This window comes from Bombina bombina, chromosome 7, assembly GCF_027579735.1.
Source record: "Bombina bombina isolate aBomBom1 chromosome 7, aBomBom1.pri, whole genome shotgun sequence".
NCBI classification, from domain to species: domain Eukaryota; kingdom Metazoa; phylum Chordata; class Amphibia; order Anura; family Bombinatoridae; genus Bombina; species Bombina bombina.
In genome coordinates, this window is record NC_069505.1 from 175,245,512 (window position 1) to 175,272,146 (window position 26,635).

Consider the following 26,635-nt stretch of genomic DNA (forward strand, 5'->3'; position numbering starts at 1 on the left):
GAAAAATATTAACACTAAAACAGTGATAACGTTTATTAGGAGCATTTTTGCCAATAAATGTAAATTACAAATGTTTCTATTCGACTATGTAATTCATCCATGTGCATTTCAATTTTGACTGCAATGTCCCTTTAAGTTTAAAGTTCAAAATTGAAAAGTGCATTTCAGTATTGATTAGAAATATCTTGCAATATACTTCCATTAGCAGAAATGCTGTAGTAAAGTTATTACAGTTTTTCATCAGCTGTGGCTTGTATATCCACTGATGCAATACACACGCCAGCTGTCTGAGCAGGCATGGTGTTAGAATCTTGAAGCATATATGTGTATGCCACTGAAACCGTAATAACGCTTTCTAGAAAAAATTCTGCTAATACAAGTGCAAGAGTGATTCAATTATAAATTGAAATGCACACATGCACATTTCTATTGTCGCCTTTCTATCCCTTTAACTCGGCTTTGCAAAATCTTGCGGTTTGGAAGAAGTGACTCGCTATTCTACCACTTTGCAGTTTACAGATAATATTCGCTACATCATAAAGGAACTGGTCCAACCTCAATAGCTATTTACTTTTACAGAAAACATGGCCTGCTCACCAATTCCTTATTGCCCGTGTGCTACACATTTCCTTATTGACTGATCAAAGACTTTAAAAACGTCTGTTTTTGTAGGATGAACTTTAAGTTTGCTAGATGTAACAATACTTTAATTTTGTCCATGCAAGGAAAAAATACTTTACAGCATTTCCTTTTTAAAATGATGATATATAAACCAAAAATGTCTCTTTGGGCTCGATTTATCAAACCCTTTTCCTCCCTTTGACTGCAGGTTAGCACACGAGAACCTGCAGTCAGGATATATCAAGCAGCGGTCATTAGATCGCTGCTTCCCTACCCTGTTCTCAACTTCTTAGGTGGAGATTGATAGCTCCATGGGGCGGGTTGCACATGAGCGCAAAGGAGCACTGCTAAATTCAGGCATTGGATTGCTGCTCGCCAGAGGAGAGCTCGGGTGGACAGGGGCGAATATGTCCGTCATGGATTGATAAATCAAGCTCTTTATTGCAGTTTATCTCCTGCTTCAGTTAAAGCTGTATTTGTCAGTAGCAGCTGTTGGATTCTTCAGCCACTATAGCTTGTATAATTTTGTTTATACCTTTTTTTTTTTTTTCGGTTTTTCATTCACATGCCGTGTTGGCATTATTGGCATTTTATGGAAGTTTGTAAACATCGGTATGTGTAATGGAAAGAAAATCCTTTTAGCAGACCCTAAAGCTATGTGAGGTTGTAAGCAAATTTAACTCAGACTAATCAATCTTATATATAACAATTATAAATAGCAGATTAGTATTTTTTTCTTCTATAATCTCACTGTTCATTTGGTTTCATTACTTGTCTTACTTGATAGAATGTAGAGTCAGCAACAAAGTGCACGCTGACACATCCAAAATGAAGCATAAGTGTTGTGAAAGCATGTGGTAGCCTGTCATATGGTAATTCTTGGACAAAGGGAATGAATCTATGATACAGCGGTACATGCTTATAGCAGGTGTGTAGAAGCGTGGCGCTTACTATGAGAGTTTTTATATCACACTGACAGATCTTTGCTGTGATATTAAAACTTAAATGTGCATTTTCACGTTCTTTAGGGTTTTGTCTGCAAACAAATAGCAAATGTCAATTTTAACCAATTAGTTTATTAATGAAAATGTCTTTATTAGAGATAATAAAAAGTCACATTTCTCCAACATTGGTGTGTCCGGTCCACGGCGTCATCCTTACTTGTGGGATATTCTCTTCCCCAACAGGAAATGGCAAAGAGTCCCAGCAAAGCCGGTCACATGATCCCTCCTAGGCTCCGCCCACCCCAGTCATTCTCTTTGCCGTTGCACAGGCAACATCTCCACGGAGATGGTTAAGAGTTTTTTGGTGTTTAAATGTAGTTTTATTCTTCTATCAAGTGTTTGTTATTTTAAAATAGTGCTGGTATGTACTATTTACTCTGAAACAGAAAAGGATGAAGATTTCTGTTTGTAAGAGGAAGATGATTTTAGCAGACAGTAACTAAAATCGATTGCTGTTTCCACATAGGACTGTTGAGATGAAGTAACTTCAGTTGGGGGAAACAGTTAGCAGACTTTTCTGCTTAAGGTATGACTAGCCATATTTCTAACAAGACTGTGTAATGCTGGAAGGCTGTCATTTCCCCTCATGGGGACCGGTAAGCCATTTTCTTAGTCAAAAACAAACAGAATAAAGGGCTTATTATGGGCTAAAAAACTGGTAGACATTTTTATGGGCTAAATCGATTGCTTTCTTTGTGCATATTATTCAAATTTAGGCTAACAATTGACATTTATAATCTTGGGGAACGTTTATAAAACGGCAGGCACTGTATTGGACACCTTTTTCAGTCAGGGGGCCTTTCTAGTCATAGACTGAGCCTCATTTTCGCGCCACTAATGCGCAGTTGTTTTTTGAGAGCAGGGCATGCAGATGCATGTGTGAGGATCTAAGAATCTCTAAAAAAGCTTTTAGAAGGCATCATTTGGTATCGTATTCCCCTCAGGGCTTGGTTGGGTCTTAGCAAAGACTGTATCTGGGACTGTATAGGGGTTAAATTGAAAAACGGCTCCGGTTCTGTTATTTTAAGGGTTAAAGCTCTGAAATTTGGTGTGCAATACTTTTAAGGCTTTAAGACACTGTGGTGAAAATTTGGTAATTTTTGAACAATTCCTTCATACTTTTTCACATATTCAGTAATAAAGTGTTTCTGTTTGAAATTTAAAGTGACAGTAACGGTTTTATTTTAAAACGTTTTTTGTGCATTGTTGACAAGTTTAAGCCTGTTTAACATGTCTGTACCTTCAGATAAGCTATGTTCTATATGTATGAAAGCCAATGTGTCTCCCCATTTAAATTTATGTGATAATTGTGCCATAGCGTCCAAACAAAGTAAGGACAGTACTGCCACAAATAATGATATTGCCCAAGATGATTCCTCAAATGAGGGGAGTAAACATGATACTACATCATCTCCTACTGTGTCTACACCAGTTTTGCCCATGCAGGAGGCCCCTAGTACATCTAGTGCGCCAATACTTATTACCATGCAACAATTAACGGCTGTAATGGATAACTCCATAGCAAATCTTTTATCCAAAATGCCTACTTATCAGAGAAAGCGCGATTGCTCTGTTTTAAACACTGAAGAGCAAGAGGACGCTGATGATAATTGTTCTGTCATACCCTCACACCAATCTGAAGGGGCCATGAGGGAGGTTTTGTCTGAGGGAGAAATTTCAGATTCAGGAAAAATTTCTCATCAAGCTGAACCTGATGTTGTGACATTTAAATTTAAATTAGAACATCTCCGCGCACTGCTTAAGGAGGTGTTATCTACTCTGGATGATTGTGACAATTTGGTCATTCCAGAGAAATTATGCAAGATGGACAGGTTCCTAGAGGTTCCGGTGCCCCCCGACGCTTTTCCTATACCCAAGCGGGTGGCGGACATAGTAAATAAAGAGTGGGAAAAGCCCGGCATACCTTTTGTTCCTCAACCTATATTTAAGAAATTATTTCCTATGGTCGACCCCAGAAAGGACTTATGGCAGACAGTCCCCAAGGTCGAGGGGGCAGTTTCTACTCTAAACAAACGCACTACTATTCCTATCGAAGATAGTTGTGCTTTCAAAGATCCTATGGATAAAAAATTGGAAGGTTTGCTTAAAAAGATTTTTGTACAGCAAGGCTACCTTCTACAACCAATTTCATGCATTGTTCCTGTCACTACGGCAGCGTGGTTCTGGTTCGAGGAACTAGAAAAGTGGCTCAGTAGAGAAACTCCATATGAGGAGGTTATGGACAGAGTTCACGCACTTAAATTGGCTAACTCTTTTATTTTAGATGCCGCTTTGCAATTAGCAAAATTAGCGGCAAAAAATTCAGGGTTTGCTATTGTGGCGCGCAGAGCGCTTTGGCTAAAGTCTTGGTCAGCGGATGTGTCATCCAAGACAAAATTACTTAACATTCCTTTCAAAGGTAAAACTTTATTTGGACCTGATTTGAAAGAGATTATTTCAGACATCACTGGGGGAAAGGGCCACGCCCTTCAACAGGATAGGTCTTTTAAGGCTAAAAATAAGCCTAATTTTCGTCCTTTTTGCAGAAATGGACCAGCCTCTAATTCTGCATCCTCTAAGCAAGAGGGTAATGCCTCACAACCCAAACCAGCCTGGAAACCAATGCAAGGCTGGAACAAGGGTAAGCAGGCCAAGAAGCCTGCCACTGCTAACAAGACAGCATGAAGGAGTAGCCCCCGATCCGGATCTGGTGGGGGGCAGACTCTCTCTCTTTGCTCAGGCTTGGGCAAGATATGTTCAGGATCCTTGGGCGCTAGAAATAGTTTCTCAAGGTTATCTCCTGGAATTCAAGGAACTACCCCCAAGGGGAAGGTTCCACAAGTCTCACTTATCCTCAAACCAAATAAAGAGACAGGCATTCTTACATTGTGTAGAAGACCTGTTAAAGATGGGAGTGATACACCCAGTTCCAATAAAAGAACAAGGAATGGGATTTTATTCCAATCTGTTCGTAGTTCCCAAAAAAGAGGGAACGTTCAGACCAATTTTGGATTTGAAGATCCTAAACAAATTTCTCAGGGTACCATCGTTCAAAATGGAAACTATTCGAACTATTCTACCCACCATCCAGGAAAGTCAATTTATGACTACCGTGGATCTAAAGGATGCGTACCTACATATCCCTATCCACAAGGAACATCATCAGTTCCTAAGGTTCGCTTTTCTGGACAAACATTACCAGTTTGTGGCTCTTCCATTCGGATTAGCCACTGCTCCAAGGATTTTCACAAAGGTGCTAGGGTCTCTTCTAGCGGTTCTAAGACCAAGGGGCATTGCAGTAGTGCCTTACTTGGACGACATTCTAATACAAGCGTCGACCCTGTCAAAGGCAAAGGCTCATACGGACATCGTTCTAGCCTTTCTCACATCTCACGGATGGAAGGTGAACAAAGAAAAGAGTTCTCTGTCCCCGTCAACAAGAGTTCCCTTCTTGGGAACAATAATAGATTCCTTAGAAATGAGGATTTTTCTGACAGAGGTCAGAAAATCAAAACTTCTAAGCTCTTGTCAAGTACTTCATTCTGTTCCTCGTCCTTCCATAGCGCAGTGCATGGAAGTAATAGGATTGATGGTTGCAACAATGGACATAGTTCCTTTTGCACGAATTCATCTAAGACCATTACAACTGTGCATGCTCAAACAGTGGAATGGGGATTATACAGACTTGTCTCCAATGATTCAAGTAGATCAAAAGACCAGAGATTCACTCCGTTGGTGGCTGACCCTGGACCATCTGTCCCAGGGAATGAGCTTCCGCAGGCCAGAGTGGGTCATTGTCACGACCGACGCCAGTCTAGTGGGCTGGGGTGCGGTCTGGGAACCCCTGAAAGCTCAGGGTCTATGGTCTCGGGAAGAGTCTCTTCTCCCGATAAACATTCTGGAACTGAGAGCGATATTCAATGCTCTCAGAGCTTGGCCTCAACTAGCAAAGGCCAAATTCATAAGGTTCCAATCAGACAACATGACGACTGTTGCTTATATCAATCATCAAGGGGGAACAAAGAGTTCCCTGGCGATGAAAGAAGTGACCAAAATAATTCAATGGGCGGAGGATCACTCCTGCCACTTGTCTGCGATCCACATCCCAGGAGTGGAAAATTGGGAAGCGGATTTTCTGAGTCGTCAGACATTTCATCCGGGGGAGTGGGAACTCCATCCGGAAATCTTTGCCCAAATAACTCAATTATGGGGCATTCCAGACATGGATCTGATGGCGTCTCGTCAGAACTTCAAGGTTCCTTGCTACGGGTCCAGATCCAGGGATCCCAAGGCGACTCTAGTAGATGCACTAGTAGCTCCTTGGACTTTCAACCTAGCTTACGTATTCCCACCGTTTCCTCTCATTCCCAGGCTGGTAGCCAGGATCAATCAGGAGAGGGCCTCGGTGATCTTGATAGCTCCTGCGTGGCCACGCAGGACTTGGTATGCAGACCTGGTGAATATGTCATCGGCTCCACCATGGAAGCTACCTTTGAGACAGGACCTTCTTGTTCAAGGTCCATTCGAACACCCAAATCTGGTCTCCCTCCAACTGACGGCTTGGAGATTGAACGCTTGATTCTATCAAAGCGTGGGTTTTCAGATTCGGTGATAGATACTCTGGTTCAGGCCAGAAAACCTGTAACTAGAAAAATTTACCATAAAATATGGAAAAAATATATCTGTTGGTGTGAATCCAAAGGATTCCCATGGAATAAGATAAAAATTCCTAAGATTCTCTCCTTTCTTCAAGAAGGTTTGGAGAAAGGATTATCTGCAAGTTCTATAAAGGGACAGATCTCTGCGTTATCTGTCTTACTACACAAAAGACTGGCAGCTGTGCCAGATGTTCAAGCATTTGTTCAGGCTCTGGTTAGGATCAAGCCTGTTTACAGACCTTTGACTCCTCCCTGGAGTCTAAATCTAGTTCTTTCAGTTCTTCAAGGGGTTCCGTTTGAACCCTTACATTCCATAGATATTAAGTTACTATCTTGGAAAGTTTTGTTTTTGGTTGCAATTTCTTCTGCTAGAAGAGTTTCAGAGTTATCTGCTCTGCAGTGTTCTCCTCCTTATCTGGTGTTCCATGCAGATAAGGTGGTTTTGCGTACTAAGCCTGGTTTTCTTCCTAAAGTTGTTTCTAACAAAAATATTAACCAGGAGATAGTTGTACCTTCTTTGTGTCCGAATCCAGTTTCAAAGAAGGAACGTTTGTTACACAATTTGGACGTTGTCCGTGCTCTAAAATTCTATTTAGAGGCTACTAAAGATTTCAGACAAACATCTTCCTTGTTTGTTGTTTATTCTGGTAAAAGGAGAGGTCAAAAAGCGACTTCTACCTCTCTTTCCTTTTGGCTTAAAAGCATTATGCGATTGGCTTATGAGACTGCCGGACGGCAGCCTTCTGAAAGAATCACAGCTCACTCCACTAGGGCTGTGGCTTCCACATGGGCCTTCAAGAACGAGGCTTCTGTTGATCAGATATGTAAGGCAGCGACTTGGTCTTCACTGCACACTTTTGCCAAATTTTACAAATTTGATACTTTTGCTTCTTCGGAGGCTATTTTTGGGAGAAAGGTTTTGCAAGCTGTGGTGCCTTCCGTTTAGGTGACCTGATTTGCTCCCTCCCTTCATCCGTGTCCTAAAGCTTTGGTATTGGTTCCCACAAGTAAGGATGACGCAGTGGACCGGACACACCAATGTTGGAGAAAACAGAATTTATGCTTACCTGATAAATTACTTTCTCCAACGGTGTGTCCGGTCCACAGCCCGCCCTGGTTTTTTTAATCAGGTCTGATGAACTATTTTCTCTAACTACAGTCACCACGGTATCATATGGTTTCTCCTATATATATATTTCCTCCTGTCCGTCGGTCGAATGACTGGGGTGGGCGGAGCCTAGGAGGGATCATGTGACCAGCTTTGCTGGGACTCTTTGCCATTTCCTGTTGGGGAAGAGAATATCCCACAAGTAAGGATGACGCCGTGGACCGGACACACCGTTGGAGAAAGTAATTTATCAGGTAAGCATAAATTCTGTTTTTTTGTTTTTATATTTTGAAATTATTTTTGATTTGTATGTAATTTAAAAAAGGATAATCAACTAATTTTTTTTGATTGATGTGATTATTTGTGGTCAATATCTCTGCTTGTTGGTACATTGCAAAACTCCTGCTAGGAGATTGTGATATTGCTGTAGCCCTATGTACCTACCAAAGGGATTAAAGAGCATGTTTATATGCAAACTATGAAAAGTACTGTTAACTCCATACACACCCCCAGCTTAATGAAAGTAATTTTTACAGTCAATCGGGGCTTGTACCAGTTTCCTGTAATGCGTTTGATGTGGTTAAGCAATAAGAATAAAGGCAGCAAAAATAATAAATGTAAAGGTTACATTCCCTGCAAATATGCTCTTTACAATCTTAAAGGGACAGTTCACCCAAAAACTTTCTCCCCTTTAAATTATTCCCAATGATCCTTTTTACCTGCAAGAGTGTATTAAATTGGTTGCAAGTAGCTCTTTTACTCATATTTCAGCATTTGAAATAGCTGATTTAGCCTGTGGTTTCCCAACCTATACTGAAAGTTTTGATACTGGCGTATACGCTATTGACAAGCCTAAGTAAACACAGCCAACAGAAGAGATTACACCCTTAGTAGGAGGCATGATAGTTAAGTAATAAAATGATAATTTTCCATTGTTCTCTCTATGTATTGAGCTTTGGTGTTCCAGACAAATATAAGATAAGGAAGCAAATCTGTGTACATAAAAGTGATAACATAATGAGATCTGATATTACCTGAAGCTCAACCCATTGTAATAGGCTGTGGTTTCAAAGCACAAAACCAGCTACTTCAGATACACAAATAAACCCGAAAATGTAATTTCTCATACATTTTATAATCTGCAGTTGGTATAACAAGTCATTTTAAATACATTTATGGAAAAACAATTTTACAGTGTACTGTCCCTTTAATGGGACATAAAACCCCAAATTTGTTTTTCATGATTCAGAAAGAGCATACAATTTTAAACAACTTTATAATTTACTTCTATTTTAGATTTTGGTATCCTTTGCCCATTTCTGTAGCACTATATGGCAGCAGTTTTGCAATAATGTTACCCGTTTGCAAGCATACTAGATGGCAGCACTATTTCTTGCCATGTGGTGATCCAGACACCCCTTTGGTTATCTTCTCAACAAAGAGAATAGCACGGTAACAAAGCAAATTTGATAATAGAAGTGAATTGGACGCTTTAAAATTGTATGTTCTGTCTAAATCATAAAATAATATTTTTGGGTTTTATATACCTTTTTGAATGCTTCAGATAAGTGTGTGTGTGGGGGGTTCTTGTTGATCATTTGTAAATTTAAAACTGTCAGGTACTTTCCAGTGTAAGATCTTTAAAGTGAATGTAAATTTTGATGCTAAAGTGCCCGTTTTTTAAAAATTCGATTTAAAAACAGGGGCACTTTAATTCATCAAAATTTACATTTCACTCGTGTTGTGAAAATATTTACCTTTTAATCTTGACAGCCGTTGCATCGCTTCCTCCGCCCGTTGCAAAGCCTCTTCCTGGGTCTAAAATGAGGAATCTGGCTTCCTCCAATCACGGCGTTGAATCAGACACTGATTCCCCTGGGGGGGGGAGCCGTGATTGGAGGATGACCGATCCATCATTTCTGACGTAGGAAGAGGCTTGCGGCGACCGGGGGAAGCTGGAGCAGCTGTCAAGTTTAAAAGGTAAGTAATTTTCACAACACAAGTGAAATGTAAATTTTGAGTAAAGTGCCCCTGTTTTTAATTGAATTTTTAAAAACCGAGCACTTTATCATCAAAATTTACATTCACTTTAATTTAAAACATATTATGCATGTATTTGCCTGTCACAATTTGAATTATTTGCAGTGTTTCACTAAAGTGTGATGTTTTATTTTACAGAACTCGCTGAAGAATTGATAGATGATAATGGCTATAGTTATCTGGGTTTCTGCCTTATCTGTTCTGTATTATTCTCACAGTCAATTACTTTATGTACTGTTATTCTGTAACTTTTAGTCACAGTTTATATTCTTCAGCATGTTTAAAGGGACACTGAAACCAATTTTTTTTCCTTTCGTGATTCAGATAGAGCATGCCATTTTAAGCAACTTTCTAATTTACTCCTATTATCAATTTTTCTTCGTTCTCTTGGTACATTTATTAGAAATGCAAGAATGTAAGTTTGGATGCTGGCCTATTTCTGGTGAACAACCTGGGTTGTTCTTGCTGATTGGTGGATAAATTCATCCACCAATAAAGTGCTGTCCATATATCTGACCAAAAAAGAAGCTTAGGTGCCTTCTTTTTCAAATAAAGATAGCAAGAGAACAAAGAAAAATTGATAAAAGGAGTAAATTAGAAAATTGCTTAAAATGGAATGCTCTATCTGAACCATGAAAGAAAAAAAATTGGGTTCAGTGTCCCTTTAACCCCTTAATGACCACATCACTTTTCCATTTTCTGTCCGTTTGGGACCAAGGCTATTTTTACATTTTTGAGGTGTTTGTGTTTAGCTGTAATTTTCCTCTTACTCATTTACTGTACCCACACATATTATATACCGTTTTTCTCGCCATTAAATGGACTTTCTAAAGATACCATTATTTTCATCATATCTTATAATTTACTATAAAAAAAATTATAAAATATAAGGAAAAAATGGAAAAAAACACACTTTTTCTAACTTTGACCCCCAAAATCTGTTACACATCTACAACCACCAAAAAACACCCATGCTAAATAGTTTCTAAATGTTGTCCTGAGTTTAGAAATACCCAATGTTTACATGTTCTTTGCTTTTTTTGTAAACTATAGGGCCATAAATACAAGTAGCACTTTGCTATTTCCAAACCATTTCTTTTCAAAATTAGCGATAGTTACATTAGAGCACTGATATCTTTCAGGAATCTCTGAATAGCCATTGACATGTATATATTTTTTTTTAGTAGACAACCCAAAGTATTGATCTAGGCCCATTTTGGTATATTTCATGCCACCATTTCACCGCCAAATGCAATCAAATAGAAAAAATTGTTCACTTTTCACAAATTTTTTCACAAACTTTTGGTTTCTAACTTAAATTATTTACAAACAGCTTGTGCAATTATGGCATAAATGGTTGTAAATTCTTCTCTGGGATCCCCTTTGTTCAGAAATAGCAGACATATATGACTTTGGTGTTGCTTTTTGGTAATTAGAAGGCCGCTAAATGCCACTGCGCACCACACGTGTATTATGCCCAGCAGTGAAGGGGTTAATTAGGGAGCATGTAGGGAGCTTTTTGGGGTAGTTTTAGCTTTAGTGTAGTGTAGTAGACAACCCCAAGTATTGATCTAGGCCAATTTTGGTATATTTCATGCCACCATTTCACCGCTAAATGCGATCAAATTAAAAGAAACGTTAATTTTTTCTCAATTTTAGGTTTCTCACTGAAATTATTTACAAACACCTTCTGCAATTATGGCACAAATGGTTGTAAATGCTTCTCTGGGATCCCCTTTGTTCAGAAATAGCAGACATATATGGCTTTGGCATTGCTTTTTGGTAATTAGAAGGCCTCTAAATGCTGCTGCGCATCACACGTGTATTATGGCTAGCAGTGAAGGGGTTAATTATGTAGCTTGTAGGGAGCTTGCAGGGTTAATTTTATCTTTAGTGTAGAGCTCAGCCTCCCACCTGAAACATCAGACCCCCTGATCCCTCCCAAACAGCTCTCTTCCCTCCCCCACCCCACAATTGTCCCCGCCATCTTAAGTACTGGCAGAAACTCTGCCAGTACTAAAATAAAAGGTATTTGGCCCTTTTTTTTTTAAAAAAAAAAAAAGCATATTTACATATGCTGATGTGTAGGATCCCCCCTTAGACCCCAACCTCACTGATCCCCCACCAAACTGCTCTCTAACCCTTCCCCTCTGCAATAATGGGCGCCATCTTGGGTACTGGCAGCTGTCTGCCAGTACCCAGTTTTGTAACAAAATGTGCCTTTTTTTTTTTTTAATTCCCTTTTCTGTAGTGTAGCTTTCCCCCCCCACCGAGACCAACCCCCAACCCCTTCCAGGACCCTTAGATTGCATTTTAGTGGGTTTTTTTTTTCAACTTTTTAACTTTTTTTTTTCTGTAGTGTAGCGGTTCCCACCCGCTCCCGCCCCGTGCACGCGCCCGCCCACCACCCCCGTGCACGCGCGCGCTCCCGTGCGCGCCCCCGTAGCTCCCGCCCCCGATCCCGCCCCCCTCCACTCCACATAGCGCACCGATGGCCGCCACCCGCCTCCCACGTAAGCTCCCACCCACCAACGATACCGGCCATCGATGTCCGGTGCAGAGAGTGCCACAGAGTGGCTCTCTCTGCATCGGATGGCCAAGGGGGGTTATTGCAGGATGCCTCCATATCGAGGCATCACTGCAATAACCGGAAAGCAGCTGGAAGCGAGCAGGATCGCTTCCAGCTGCTTTCCAGACCAAGGACGTACGCCACACGTCCTCGGTCATTAACTGACTTTTTTTTGAGGACGTGTGGCGTACGTCCTTGGTCGTTAAGGGGTTAACCATTTCAGTACTATAAGGGCAGCTCTAATTAATCAGCACTTTAGGTGTCTATAGTGATGTTCTGCTTCAGATTGGGGACAAAAGGGATCAGTTGCTCTGTACCCTCATTCAGTAAGATTCAAACTGTAACATACGGATGAAACCAGGAGAGTGTTTTAAGGGTAGGTCAGTCAGAAGAATATAACGTTTTTGTTTAAAATAAATACATTTAGTTAGAGGGTTTTCTAATGACTAATCTGACCATCTGCTTTAATTTTTTAATGTAGCATTCCATTATTTATACATTAACTTTGTTGGGTTGTTTTCATACAAATATCAAAACCTATTAAAGGGACGGTATACACTCCTTTTCATATAACTGCATGTAATAGACACTACTATAAAGAATATGATGCACAGATACTGATATAAAAATCCAGTATAAAACTGTTTAAAAACGTACTTAGAAGCTCTCAGTTTAGCTCTGTTGAAAAGGTAGCTGGAAAACCCACTTCAAGTGGGGAATAAGACACTCCCCCCTCCCCCTTCTTTTGCATATGAAAAGACCCTTTACACAAACCGGAGCAAGCTGGAGAAGGTAGCTGACGGTATTCTCATAAAACTTTGGGGCTTGGTTAGGAGTCTGAAAATCAGAGCAATGTTATTTAAAAATAAGTAAAACTACATTTAAAAAAAAAAAAACCTTTATGGTCTTTCTAAATCATCTGCAAAACATTTATGCAAGAAAAAATGAGTGTATAATGTCCCTTTAAAGTGAATGTAAACTCACGGTCACCTCTCATCCTCATGTTGTGAATATTCAAAAATAAACGTTAGTTTAAGTCATGATTTTTTTTTTATTGAATAAGAAATGCGAATATAAACGTTTTTATCGCTATATTTCTTACTTTATTCCTCCGCCCGCCATCTTGTCCCTCAGTTCCAAGTTGATAGACAGTTCCTTTAACGAATAATCAATTACACCCCGTGGCGTCCAGCCCCTTTTTTTCGTCGTCATGCGATATAACTGCGCATGCGTTCCCTTCCTATTCGTGATTGACAAGCAATGCTCGTCCACGTCTAGCGCATGCGCTAAGCATTTACTACGATTCGCAATGGATCAGGGCACGCATGCGCATATTAGCCATAGTTTTAAAACGCTTGGGCTAATTGATTTCTCTTCGTGAGCGTGCTTCAGGACTACGTAATAGAGCAGGCGGGACTGCTCTATACGCAATGTAGACAGAATACAGGAAATCCAGGATGGGAGGTGTTATCCATCAGAACGGAGATAAGTTATAATATAAATTATAATAGGATAACATGAATTTTGAAGAAAAAAAACATTGCGGTTTCAATTATAGGTTTATTGAGAATTGTTAGTGTACATTAACAACCGTATAATTTACATTCACTTTAAGTATACTTAAAGGGACATTACTGTAATTTTATATACAGTTGTGCTCAAAAGTTTGCATACCCTTGGAGAATTGGTAATATATGTACCCCCCAAGGCAGAACACTGTACAATGTGCGATCTCATCGCAGAAAATGTACCGTGTCTGCAGAAAGAAACGACTGTGGCAGTTAAAATAATAGTTTTTTCCTGCACTTTTTTTTTATTTCTGCCTGCAGGTGTCATTGTTTAGTTCAATGTAAATATTTACTACGTTCCTCTCTTGAATTTCCTCCCCCTTCCTGATCTCCAGTGCGGTACAGGGTAATAGCAAGTTACAGTAAAGGTAAATCAGGGCTTAACAAATGTCTTAAATCTAGGAGCCAACCAATAATCTTACGAGCCAGATTTATTATTTTGTTCTTTAATAAATGTGTGTTTGTGTGTCAATTTCATCCCCCTTCCTGAACTCCATTATTTTACAGGTTAAAAGCATATTGCAGAAAAGGTAAGTCAGGGCTTAACAAATTTATTTTAACTCTAGGAGCCAACCAAATTACTTAGGAGCCAGATTTTTTTTTTTTTTTTTTTTTGTTCTTTGATAAATGTGTGTGTATGTGACACTATGTATGTATGTATTTATGTGTATGTATATTTTGTCCCTAAGGAAGCAAATAGTATACATCAGCAGTATAAGCATGGAACAGCAGCCCCTCTAAAATAAGCATATAGACCCCAGCAGTACAATATAGTACTGTGGCAACGTACCGCAGACATCAGCGAGGCTTTACAACATGAACCTTTCCTCATGCACACTGAGTAAGGGCAACAAACACAGCAACACTGGCTCCTCAGAGACGCTGCAGAAAAAAATTCACTAAAAAATATCTCGTCACAGAAAATGAAATAAAGTTCTGCCTCTGCGTATGTACCATTTTTAAAGGAAACCTGAGTGAGTAGGCAAAACACAATTCTCTTATTTCTTATGGGATTCATATTCAACTGTAGATCTTAACAGAATGGCACAATTATAAAACCACATGGCAGCAAAAAAAATATGAAACCATTAGTTCTTAATATTGTGTATTGCCCCCATTAGCATCAAAGACAATGTGCAGTCTTTTGTAATTGTTGTCTATGAGACCCTGAATTCTTGCAGGGGGTATAGCTACCCATTAGTCTTGGCAAAATGCCTCCATGTCATGCAAAGTCTTTAGTAGTCTTGCATGAACCGCATGTTTGAGATCTCCCCAGAGTGGTTCGATGATATTAAAGGGACACTGTACCCAAAATTTTTCTTTTGTGATTCAGATTGAGCATGAAATTTTAAGCAACTTTCTAATTTACTCCTTTTATCAAATTTTCTTCATTCTTTTGGTATCTTTATTTGAAATGCAAGAATGTGAGTTTAGATGCTGGCCCATTTTTGGTGAACAACCTGGGTTGTCCTTGCTGATTGGTGGATAAATCCATCCACTAATAAAAAGTGCTGTCCAGAGTACTGAAACCAAAAAAAATCTTAGATGCCTTCTTTTTCAAATAATGATAGCAAGAGAACGAAGAAAAATTGATAATAGGCGTAAATTAGAAAGTTGCTTAAAATTGCATGCTCTTTCTGAATTACAAAAGAAAAATTTGGGTACAGTGTCCCTTTAAGGTCAGAAGACTGTGATGGCCACTCCAGAACCTTCAAACTTTTCTGCTGTAACCACTAAAGGGTTAACTTAGCCTGGTGCTTAGGGTCATTGTCGTGCTGGAAAGACCAACACAACTCTTGTGCAGAAGAATGCAAATTGTCTGCCAGTATTTTCTGATAACATGCTGCACTCATCTTGCCATCAATTTTCACAAGGTTCCTTTAGAGCTCACCTCCCCCCCCCCCCCATCAGTGAGCCACCATCATGCTTCGCATTGAGGATGGTATTCTTTTCATTATAGACCTTGTTGACCCCTCTCCAAACATAGAGCTTTATGTTCACAACCATAAGCACTATTTTGGCCTTGTCACTCCAAGTGGTAGTGTGCTAGAAGCTGTTAGGCATGTCAAGGTGTTGTCAGGCATATTGTAACCGGGCTTTTTTTGTGGCTTTGGCGCAGTAAAGGCTTCTTTCTGGCAATTCGACCATGCAGCTCATTTTGGTTCAAGTATCGTCGTATTCTCCTTGAAACAACCACACCATCTTTTTCCAGAGCAGCTTGTATTTCTCCTTAGATTACCTGTAGATTTTTCTTTGTATCCCGAACAATTCTTCTGGCAGTTGTGGTTGAACAGTACTGACTGGCATTTTCATGGCTTTGCATGTCTTTTTTTTATATAATTTTCCATCTTTATAAAGCTCCATTCCCTTGTTACGCAGGTCTTTTGACAGTTCTTTTCTGCTTCACATGGCTTGGTATCTAGCCTGCTCAGTTCATCCATGTTTAGAGATAACAAACTCATTGACTATTTATACACAGACACTAATTGCAATTTAAAAAGCCACAGATGTGGGAAATTTACCTTTTTAATTGACATTTTAATCTGTGTGTGTCACCTTGTGTGTCTGTAACAAGGCCAAACATTTAAGGGTATGTAAACTTTTGATCATGGCCATTTGGGTGATTTGTTATCATTACGATTTAAAAAAGGAACCAAACAACTGTTACAATAAATGACTTCTCATGATCACTATCCTTAAATGAAAGACAGGTGTGTTTTTTTTTTTTTTTTTGTTTTTTTTGGCATGATTAGTCATATTTTCAAAATCAATGCCAACATTTCACGATTTCTGCCAGGGTGTGCAAACTTTTGAGCAAAACTGTATGCATGGTATATATCTGAAATGAAGGGAAACTGTACTCCTAAAAATTGTTTCTTCTTAAAGGGACATTGCATAGATTTATTGCATCTTTGATTAGAAACATATTTTCAATATACATGTATTGGCAAAAATGAGTTATCACTGTTTTAATGTTAACATTTTTCTGTGCATGTGACGCATAGCTAGATAGTTTCACTGCACCCACATTTTAAATAATGCAGCGGCTCAGATTATCAGTGGGGCCTGTATTATGTCAGCAATTAACAAATTGAGTCATTACCAGATGACACAAGCACCTGAGGCTTTTCGGAAAAAGTGTTGTTTAAAATGCTGGTGCATGGTGCATACTTAAATACACTTTTGAAACCGCTATAGCTTTTTATTAGAAGCATTTTTGCTAATGCATGTATATTACAAAATTGCTTCTGTTCAATACCGAAATGTCCGTTTAATGTGTTCCAAATAACATGTTATACTTACTGCAGTATATTAAATATATGGAAAATTGTTCCTTTTTGTATTTGAAATGACTAGTTGTGCTTGTTAAAACCACCTATTCTCAAGGATATTCCATTTTAAATGAACTAATCCTGCGCGAAGAGTAGACCTGGTTATGTTTTCTCTTTTTGGTATTTGAAATGCAAATGAAGGCTTGGAGGAGCTCAATGAGCAAAACCCAGTTATTTCAGATCCGAAAATATCTCTTTACCAACCCCACTGGGAGAGGGAAAACATTTTACAGTACAATGGTGACTCCCTTAAAAGGACATTAAAGGGCCAGTCAATAGTATTAAAACGCAAAACGTACATATAATTACAGGTGCATAGGTTTTGCAAAATTTAAATCTGTAGTATAAAATTTTTTTTTTTTTTAATGTAAATATTTTATAAAATTTACTTTATTTTGGTGTGCTCAATTATGATTCCTCATTCTGATCGCCCCTGTTTTGAGGAAGATGAACATAATGTGATAGACACTCTTACACTTCCAATCAGACAGACAGCTGGGAGATGTGCATACGTACAAGAAGTTAACTTTTAATCCTACTCTAAAATATCAAAATGAGTTAAAACATCTATTAGATATGGGGGTCGAGAATTCAATACTTTTCATATAAAACTAGTGAATTTATATATGTGGATTCTCCCAGAGTTCCAGTATTTAAATATTTGCCTAAAGTTCATAAATCCCTGGTCAATCCCACAGGGAGACCAATTATATCAGCTATTGGTTCCCTGGGGGAGAAACTGGGCCAATGGGTAGATGCACAACTTCAGCCCATTGTACAATCTTTGCCTGTTTTTTATTTTAAGAGATACAAAACATTTAGGCTCTTACAGAATGTTCAATGGAGGGAAGGCTATAGATTTGTTACTGTTGATGCAGTCTCTTTATATTCCTGTATATCACATGATCTAGGGATCAGTGCAGTTAGGAGGATGTTAGAGAAAAGTTCTGGATCATATTCAGAATATATCACATTTATCATACAAGCTATTCCTTCCTATTAAACCATAATTATTTTATCTTTAATGGTGAATTTTATATACAGCTAAGAGGTACTGCCATGGGGAAACATTTGTCCTATCGTATGCGAATTTGTAACTTGCAGACTTTGAGATTGGGGCCATATTTAGTGATCTTAATATCTTCAGGAGTAATAGTAAAAGGCATACCAGGTATATAGATGATGTACTGATAGTATGGGAAGGCACAAATGAAGAACTTAATAGCTTTCTAAGTTATCTGAATAATAACACTGGTAACTTGAGATTTACACATAGTGCCTCTGAAATTAAGATACCTTATTTAGATGTCCTTATTTATCATGTAGAAGAGAAAGTGGTCACAGAAGTATCTAGGAAAGAAGTGACAGGTAACACTATATTAAAGGGACAGTCTAGGCCAAAATAAACTTTCATGATAGAGCAATTTTACAATTTACTTTTATCACCAATTTTGATTTGTTTTCTTGGTATTCTTAGTTGAAAGCTTAACCTAGGAGGTTCATATGCTAATTTCTTAGACCTTGAAGGCCACCTCTTTTCAGAATGCATTTTAACAGTTTTTTACCACTAGAGGGTGTTAGTTCACGTATTTCATATATATAACTGTGCACGTGAAGTTATCTGGGAGCAGGCACTGATTGGCTAGACTGCAAGTCTGTCAAAAGAACTGAAATAAAGGGGCAGTTTGCAGAGGCTTAGATACAAGATAATCACAGAGGTTAAAAGTATATTAATATAACTGTGTTGATTATGCAAAACTGGGGAATGGGTAATAAAGGGATTATCTATCTTTTAAAACAATAACAATTCTGGTGTAGACTGTCCCTTTTAAGAGTTGATTAATTGCATCCACAACATTCAAAGAGGGGCATACCTAAGGGACAGTACATTAGTTTGAGACACAATTGTACTAGTCTAGAGGATTATTGGAAACATGCTAATGATTTAACAGCACGCCTCGTTGAGAGGTTAGGATTCACAAAATTTGAAGAGATTGTCAGAGCAGATATCTGGTTACAAATATAATACTGAACGAAAAGGCATCGATTACATCATGAAATATAGTAGGCAATTTGATGATATTTGTAATACCTTAAGAAAAAGATTACCTATATTGGAGAGTGATAAGGATTTGGAAACTATTTCTACAAGTTGCAACTTTATTTCCCGTAGATCAGAGACAATAGGGGATAAGATCGCTAAAAATGTTGGCCCTAAGACTGACTCTTGGAAAAAATAAAAGCAATTGGCTATCGAAGAAAGCAGGTTTTTATAGATGTGGTGGCAGACCATGTAAATGTTGTGACTATGCTTTGGTTGGAGATAGTTTTACCTCCACTAATACAGGTAAAGCCTATAAGATCAGGGATCGGATCAATTGCATTTCCACATATGTTGTCAATCACTTTTGTGTGCTGTAAATTTCAGTATGTAGGACTTACCTCAAGGTTTTTGAAAGATAGAATCAGGGAACCTTTGTTGTCCTTAGAGGAAGAGGTGCCTAAAACGCCAGTGCAAAACACTTTTCACAACATGATGGTAACTTAAATATCTTTAGATTTCAGAGTATTGAACAAATTACACTAGGTGCTAGAGGAGGAGATAGGTACCAGGCTCTGAGTAGAAAAGAGGTATTTTTAATTTATACTTTTAAAAACTGGATCTCCTCTAGGGATCAACAAAATAAGTGATGTTAAGCTTTTCATTGATAAAGGTTAGCTTGTGTTATACTATAAAGTAATGTAATCAAAACTGTGCATTTAACACTAATATATTCTTTCTTTGATAACATGAGCATCACTAGTGATGATATTCTCTATGTAGGCATTTGGGTTATATTATTGATGACATGTATACAGTGACAGTTTCATTGTGTAGGCATTTTATGGTATCAATGTGCATTTATCTTTTGTACATATTAATGAAATAGCCTTCATTTTTGATTATCTGTTACTGCGTAATGTGTCATAATGAATATTTTGCATACGTGGTCCTATAGTCTATTTACATATTTTAATGAGTGTTTTGATAGGTTGTTAAGTGAATTTTGTATATTTGTTTATGTATATTGTTTTGTCTATTTGGGTGGTGGTTGTGAACTGGGTAAATTTGTATAAACATTCAGTACTGTGATTGATTGTATTGACCACCCCCCTTTGTAATTTAACAGCTGTTAGTGACGCTTGTTTCTCAGCTCTGATGAAGTGCCCTTGAGGCAGGAAACACGTCAGCTGCAGTACCTGTCTGCTGTGCCTTTTTCGTTTTTATGATGTACACAATAAACTGAACTTTTTAACTCAAAGGAATCTCTCCCAGCTTATTTTCATTGAGACCGCTACTTTGTCACTTCCAATCAGAGCAGTTCTGATTAGAATATCTTGTATTCTTCTGCCCATATTCGTAACCACTCCCCACGTGATCACGTCAACCCCCCCTGTAGTGACACATGCCCTAACCCTGCCACATATCTCCCTATTTGGCTTCAGCAAAGATCATACATTAAGGAACTTCAAAACAATGGTTATTTTGCTAACATATTGACCAGGATAATTTTGTCTATTCTAGTGACAAATCCAAATAAGACAAATGGGCTGGTGGCTTTTGAAAAACATTTGCAGCTTGGGATTTTAAAATAAAAGTTTTAGCTATGTGTAGTAAAACAGCTTTGCAATATACTGTCATTTAATTTGCCCCCATTTTATGTAATTTAGCTTTATAGCACAACAAAAGAAGTGTATTGTAATTACAAGATGCTTGCTGTCTCTTTAAAACGTTTAAGATTCAAATACAGGTAGAAAACCCTTTATGCAAACTGCTTGGGACTGGAAAAAGTTTAAAGTTTGGAATATTTGCATCTTGGCGATGGAACCAAGTGTAAACAAAAATATCTTATGCCATTTAGGTAATATTTGTCATAATACAGCTTCTAAATGCAACCTAAAGGTAGTTTTATATCATTTTTATACATAGCAGTGTTCTCTCCACGACCCGGCTAAAATTTTTAGTCAATATTAAGATAAAATGAGCCAATATTAAAAATGTTCAGATTCACAGATTATCATTAAATACATTTTATGTTAAATTATGCAATTAATTTATGCTTTGGATAGCTGAAATCGCTATAATATTTGACCATATTACACTGCCCCCACCGACTACTTCATAATGCCACCTGACTGGCAACATTTTTTTGTGGAGAACACTGCATAGAACCCTCAGAAAGATAATACTGTAATCTGGTAATATTTTAATATTTGTTGTTTTAAATAAATATAGACTATTTTTAGCATTTTAGAACAAAAACAAAGACACCGGAAGATAAGATTCTGACTTAGTCATGAAAAAATAGTAGTTTGTGATTTTAATTTTTAAATATTAAAACGTTTTGTATTTAGGATTTGTACCTGTATAAATAATTAACGTGTAGTAAAAATGCACTGTGTCCTATTATTTAGTTGGTGTAATTTTCCTATCATTTAAAGGCTTTGTGGGATGTGTGAATTGAAAATGTAGCTATATTATAGCTATACGTTGTTTGAGCAATCTACCAACCCACAGTCTTTGCTTTAAATTCAAATAAATATATATATATAATGTGTGTGTTTTCAAATTAATTTGTGTTACAACTACATAAATGTATATAATATATTATTATTGGAATGCATTGTGTGTAACAGGACAAACTAAATGTTCTTCCACACTAGGAAGGCCAGCACTCACGGTTAATATTTCATCCACCCAGGGTGCTACACAGTTGCAAGAAAAAGTATGTGAACCCTTTGGAATGATATGGATTTCTGCACAAATTGGTCATAAAATGTGATCTGATCATCATCTAAGTCACAACAATAGACAATCACAGTCTGCTTAAACTAATAACACAAAGAATGAAATGTTGCCATGTTTTTATTGAACACACCATGTAAACATTCACAGTGCAGGTGGAAAAAGTATGTGAACCCTTGGATTTTAATAACTGGTTGAACCTCCTTTGGCAGCAATAACTTCAACCAAACGTTTCCTGTAGTTGCCGATCAGACGTGCACAACGGTCAGGAGTAATTCTTGACCATTCCTCTTTACAGAACTGTTTCAGTTCAGCAATATTCTTGGGATGTCTGGTGTGAATCGCTTTCTTGAGGTCATGCCACAGCATCTCAATCGGGTTGAGGTCAGGACTCTGACTGGGCCACTTCAGAAGGCATATTTTCTTCTGTTTAAGACATTCTGTTGTTGATTTACTTTTATGCTTTGGGTCATTGTCCTGTTGCAACACCCATCTTCTGTTGAGCTTCAGCTGGTAGACAGATGGCCTTAAGTTCTCCTGCAAAATGTCTTGATAAACTTGAGAATTCATTTTTCTTTCGATGATAGCAATCTGTCCAGGCCCTGACGCAGCAAAGCAGCCCCAAACCATGATGCCCCCACCACCATACTTCACAGTTGGGATGAGGTTTTGATGTTGGTGTGCTGTGCCTCTTTTTCACCACACATAGTGTTGTGTGTTTCTTCCAAACAACTCCACTTTGGCTTCATCTGTCCACAGAATATTTTGTCAGTACTGCTGTGGAACATCCAGGTGCTCTTGTGCAAACTCTAAACGTGCAGCAATGTTTTGTTTGGACAGCAGTGGCTTCCTCTGTGGTATCCTCCCATGAAATCCATTCTTGTTTAGTGTTTTACGTATTGTTGATTCGCTAACAGGGATGTTAGCATTTGCCAGTGACTTTTGTAAGTCTTTAGCTGACACTCTAGGATTCTTCTTCACCTCATTGAGCAGTCTGTGCTGTGCTCTTGCAGTCATCTTTACAGGACGGCCACTTCTAGGGAGAGTAGCAGCAGTGCAGAACTTTCTCCATTTATAGACTATTTGTCTTACCGTGGACTGATGAACAGCAAGGCTTTTGGAGATTTTATAACCCTTTCCAGCTTTATGCAAGTCAACAATTCTTCTGAGAGCTCTTTTGTGCGAGGCATCATTCACATCAGGCAATGCTTCTTGTGAAAAGCAAACCAAGATCTGGTGTGTGTTTTTTATAGGGCAGGGCAGCTGTAACCAACACCTCAAATCTCATCTCATTGATTGGACTCCAGTTGGCTGAAATCTCACTCCAATTAGCTCTTGGAGATGTCATTAGTCTAGGGGTTCACATACTTTTTCCACCTGCACTGTGAATGTTTACATAGTGTGTTCAATAAAAACATGGCAACATTTCATTCTTTGTGTGTTATTAGTTTAAGCAGACTGTGATTGTCTATTGTTGTGACTTAGATGATGATCAGATCACATTTTATGACCAATTTGTGCAGAAATCCATATTATTCCAAAGAGTTCACATACTTTTTCTTGCAACTGTGTGTGTGTGTATATATATATATATATATATATATATATATATATATATATATATATATATATATATATTTTTTTTTTTTTTTTTTTTCTCCGTGTCCTTAAAGGGAAACTAAACACAATTTTTTTTATTTCACGATTCAGAGCATGCAATTTTAAGAAACATTTTAATTTACTCCTATTATCAATTTTTCTTTGTTCTCTTGCTATGTTTATTTAAAAGAATGTAAACCTTTAGGAGTCAGCCCATTTTAGGTTCAGCACCCTGGATAGTGGTTGCTTATTGGTGGCTACATTTAGCAAAGCAATAAGCAAGCATAACCCAGGTTCTGAACCAAAAATGGGCCAGCTCCTTAGATTTGCATTCCTGCTTTTTAAAGATGGCAAGAGAACAAAAAAAAATTGATAAGAGTAAATTAGAAAGTTGCTTAAAATTTGCATGCTCTATCTGAACCGTGAAAGAAAACAATTGGGTTTAGTATCCCTTTAAATTGTGGCCACTTAGGCTTATGGCTATCTCTAAATCAGTTTGTGCACTGCTCTAATCAGTCACAGTGAAGTATGTAACTGGTTTTGGGTAATTTGCATTATATTGCAACATACTGGAATATATTGTAATGCTATTTTATTTGTATTAATTAAAATGACTTGAGACATTTTATATGTTGAGTGAATGTGCCATTAACCCTGCATTTGCTAGATTTATATGTTGGTACATTTTCATAATTTAAACTTTTTTTTATTTTTTTATTTTTTTTTTTCCCCTCTAAGCTAAGCTGACCGAACTGTTACAGAGCCCATGGAAGGGAATAAAAATGCCAGTGAAAAAAAAGGTGAGCGATGACAATTAGCACCTTAAGCTAAAATGTACTAACACAAAAGCTGCAAGGTTGTATACCCTAATACAAAGTTAACTCTTTCTGGTTTTTATACATTGCTTAAAGGGACACTGAACCCAAATTTGTTCTTTCATGATTCAGACAGATCATTAAATTTTAAGCAACTTTCTAATTTACTCCTATTATGAATTTTTCTTTGTTCTCTTGCTATCTTTATTTTAAAAGCAGGAATGTAAATCTTAGCAGCCAGCCCATTTTAGGTTCAGCACTATGGATAGTGCTTGCTTATTGGAGGCTTACATTTACCCACCCAATAAGCAAGCATAACCCAGGCTCTCAACCAGAAATGGTCTGGCTCCTATGCATCACATCCCTGCTTTTTAAATAAAGATAGCAAGAGAATGAAGAAAAATGAATAATAGGAGTAAATTAGAAAGTTGATTAAAATTGCATGATCTATCTGAATCATGAAAGAAAAAAAGTTGGGTTTAGTGTCCCTTTAAAGGACCAGTCAACACAGTAGGTTTGCATAATTAACAAATGCATGATAAGACTAAAGTTATGTCTTTTTCCACTCCCCGTGTACCATGTGACAGCCATCAGCCAATCAGAAAATGCATACACATACCATGTGACAGCCATCAGCCATTCACAAATGCATACACACGTATTCTTGCACATGCTCAGTAGGAGCTGGTGACTCAAAGTTTAAATATAAAAAGATTGTGCACATTTAGTTAATGGAAGTAGATTGGAAAGTTGTTTTAAAATGGTATGTTCTATCTGAATAATGAAAGTTTAATTTTGATTGAGTGTTCCTTTAATAAGAATAGATGTCTGGATATTTACTGTAATATTTAATGAGCACACGCTGTGTAAGTCATGTTTGCTCATGTGAGCAAGAAAATGGTAGACAAAATTCTCTTGTGTGTTGCCTACAAATGAGATGCATAGTTCTCAAATCACTGTGCTTGTGCATTTAAATACTGGGTGTTTTAAATGAGTTCAAACAAAGAAGGTGGTTTCAGTAATGAACATAATGCTCTGGTACTTCTCACTGAATGAGCTGATTCTTATGCTATTTAGTTGAGAGCTTGACAAACCCAAGAACCTAGGAGCCACTGGCACCTAGAATTCTACCCCTGGATCCTAACTATTTGGATTATTCTCCATATATCTATATACAAATAACACTGTCTGGCTCCTAAATAATCTTACTGTCTCCTACATTTTAAACAGATTTGTCGACCCCTGCTTTAGTCTATCCTTTGTGCAGAAAGCCTCTCTACTCATTGTGAAGGAGTTTGTGGGTTTGTTTGCACCGTACAGTATAATTTTAAAGAACAGCAGAGCCTCAAAAACAGCAGTTTATTGGAAGTATCCTGCAGCACTTAGACCATATAAACATACAAGCTCAGCAGAGACTTATGGGTGCTATTTATTGATTTATGAATACAATATGCTCATCAAGTCTGCCCCATATGTCTCATAAAGTGTAACGTCAAGTAGTTTGTAGAATATTCTTATGCTAAAGTCTCCCAGAGTATTTGTCTTTATGACCTTAAAAGCCTGTAACTGTATCCACTATTAGCTATTAAAGGTATATTTCTTGTTATTTTCTTAATACTGCTCATATTCACTTTTTATTTCATGTAATTGGCAAGAGTCCATGTGCTAGTGACCAGGAGGGGCAAAGTTTCCCAAACCTCAAATGCCTATAAATACACCCCTCACCACACCCACAATTCAGTTTTACAAACTTTGTCTCCTATGGAGGTGGTGAAATAAGTTTGTGCTAAGATTTCTACGTTGACATGCTCTTCTCAGCTTTTTTTGAAGCCCGATTCCTCTGGGTACAGCGAATGTCAGAGGGACGTGAAGAGAGTATCACCTATTGAATGCAATGATTTTCTTAACGGGGGTCTATTTCATAGGTTCTCTGTTATCGGTCGTAGAGATTCATCTCCTACCTCCCTTTTCAGATTGACTATATACTCTCATATACCATTACCTCTACTGATTACAGTTTCAGTACTGGTTTGGCTATCTGCTATATGTGGATGGGTGTCTTTTTTGGTAAGTATGTTTTTTATAACTTAAGACACCCCAGCTATGGTCTGGCACTTAATGTATTTATATAAATTTCTAAATATATGTATTGTACTTATATTTGCCATGAGTCAAGTTCATGTATTTCCTTGTGCAGACTGTCAGTCTCATATTTAGAGAAAATATTTCTTAATATGTTTTTTCTTACCTGGGGTTTAGTCTTTTTTTTCAATTGACTACTTTTTTTCTTACAAATTGCGGGCAGTACTAGGCCTGTGGGTGCGCCAAATGCTAGTCTTTGTTGTGTCATTCTTGGCGCAAGAATTTTTTGGCGTGCAAAGTACGTCCGTTGACGCAAGTTCGTTATTTCCGGTTTCATAGTTGACGCTGAAGCCTTACACACGGTTGCGTCGTTGGTGACGCAAGTGTGTCATTTCCGGATATTGTTGGCGGCAAAAAATTTTCAGTTACGTTGTGCGTCATACTTGGCGCAAA

General features: G+C 37.9%; 1 protein-coding gene across 2 annotated transcripts in view; it reads left to right on the forward strand.

Annotated features, from left to right (window-relative positions):
* Positions 1-26,635, forward strand: part of NAP1L4 (nucleosome assembly protein 1 like 4) — a 333,781-nt gene that overhangs the window by 2,924 nt on the left and 304,222 nt on the right. For both annotated transcript variants that reach the window (XM_053720431.1, XM_053720432.1), the window contains exon 2: positions 24,024-24,085. In XM_053720431.1, the coding sequence (XP_053576406.1) occupies positions 24,052-24,085 (34 nt within the window). In that variant the 5' untranslated portion in view covers positions 24,024-24,051. The remainder of the gene's footprint in view (positions 1-24,023; positions 24,086-26,635) is intronic.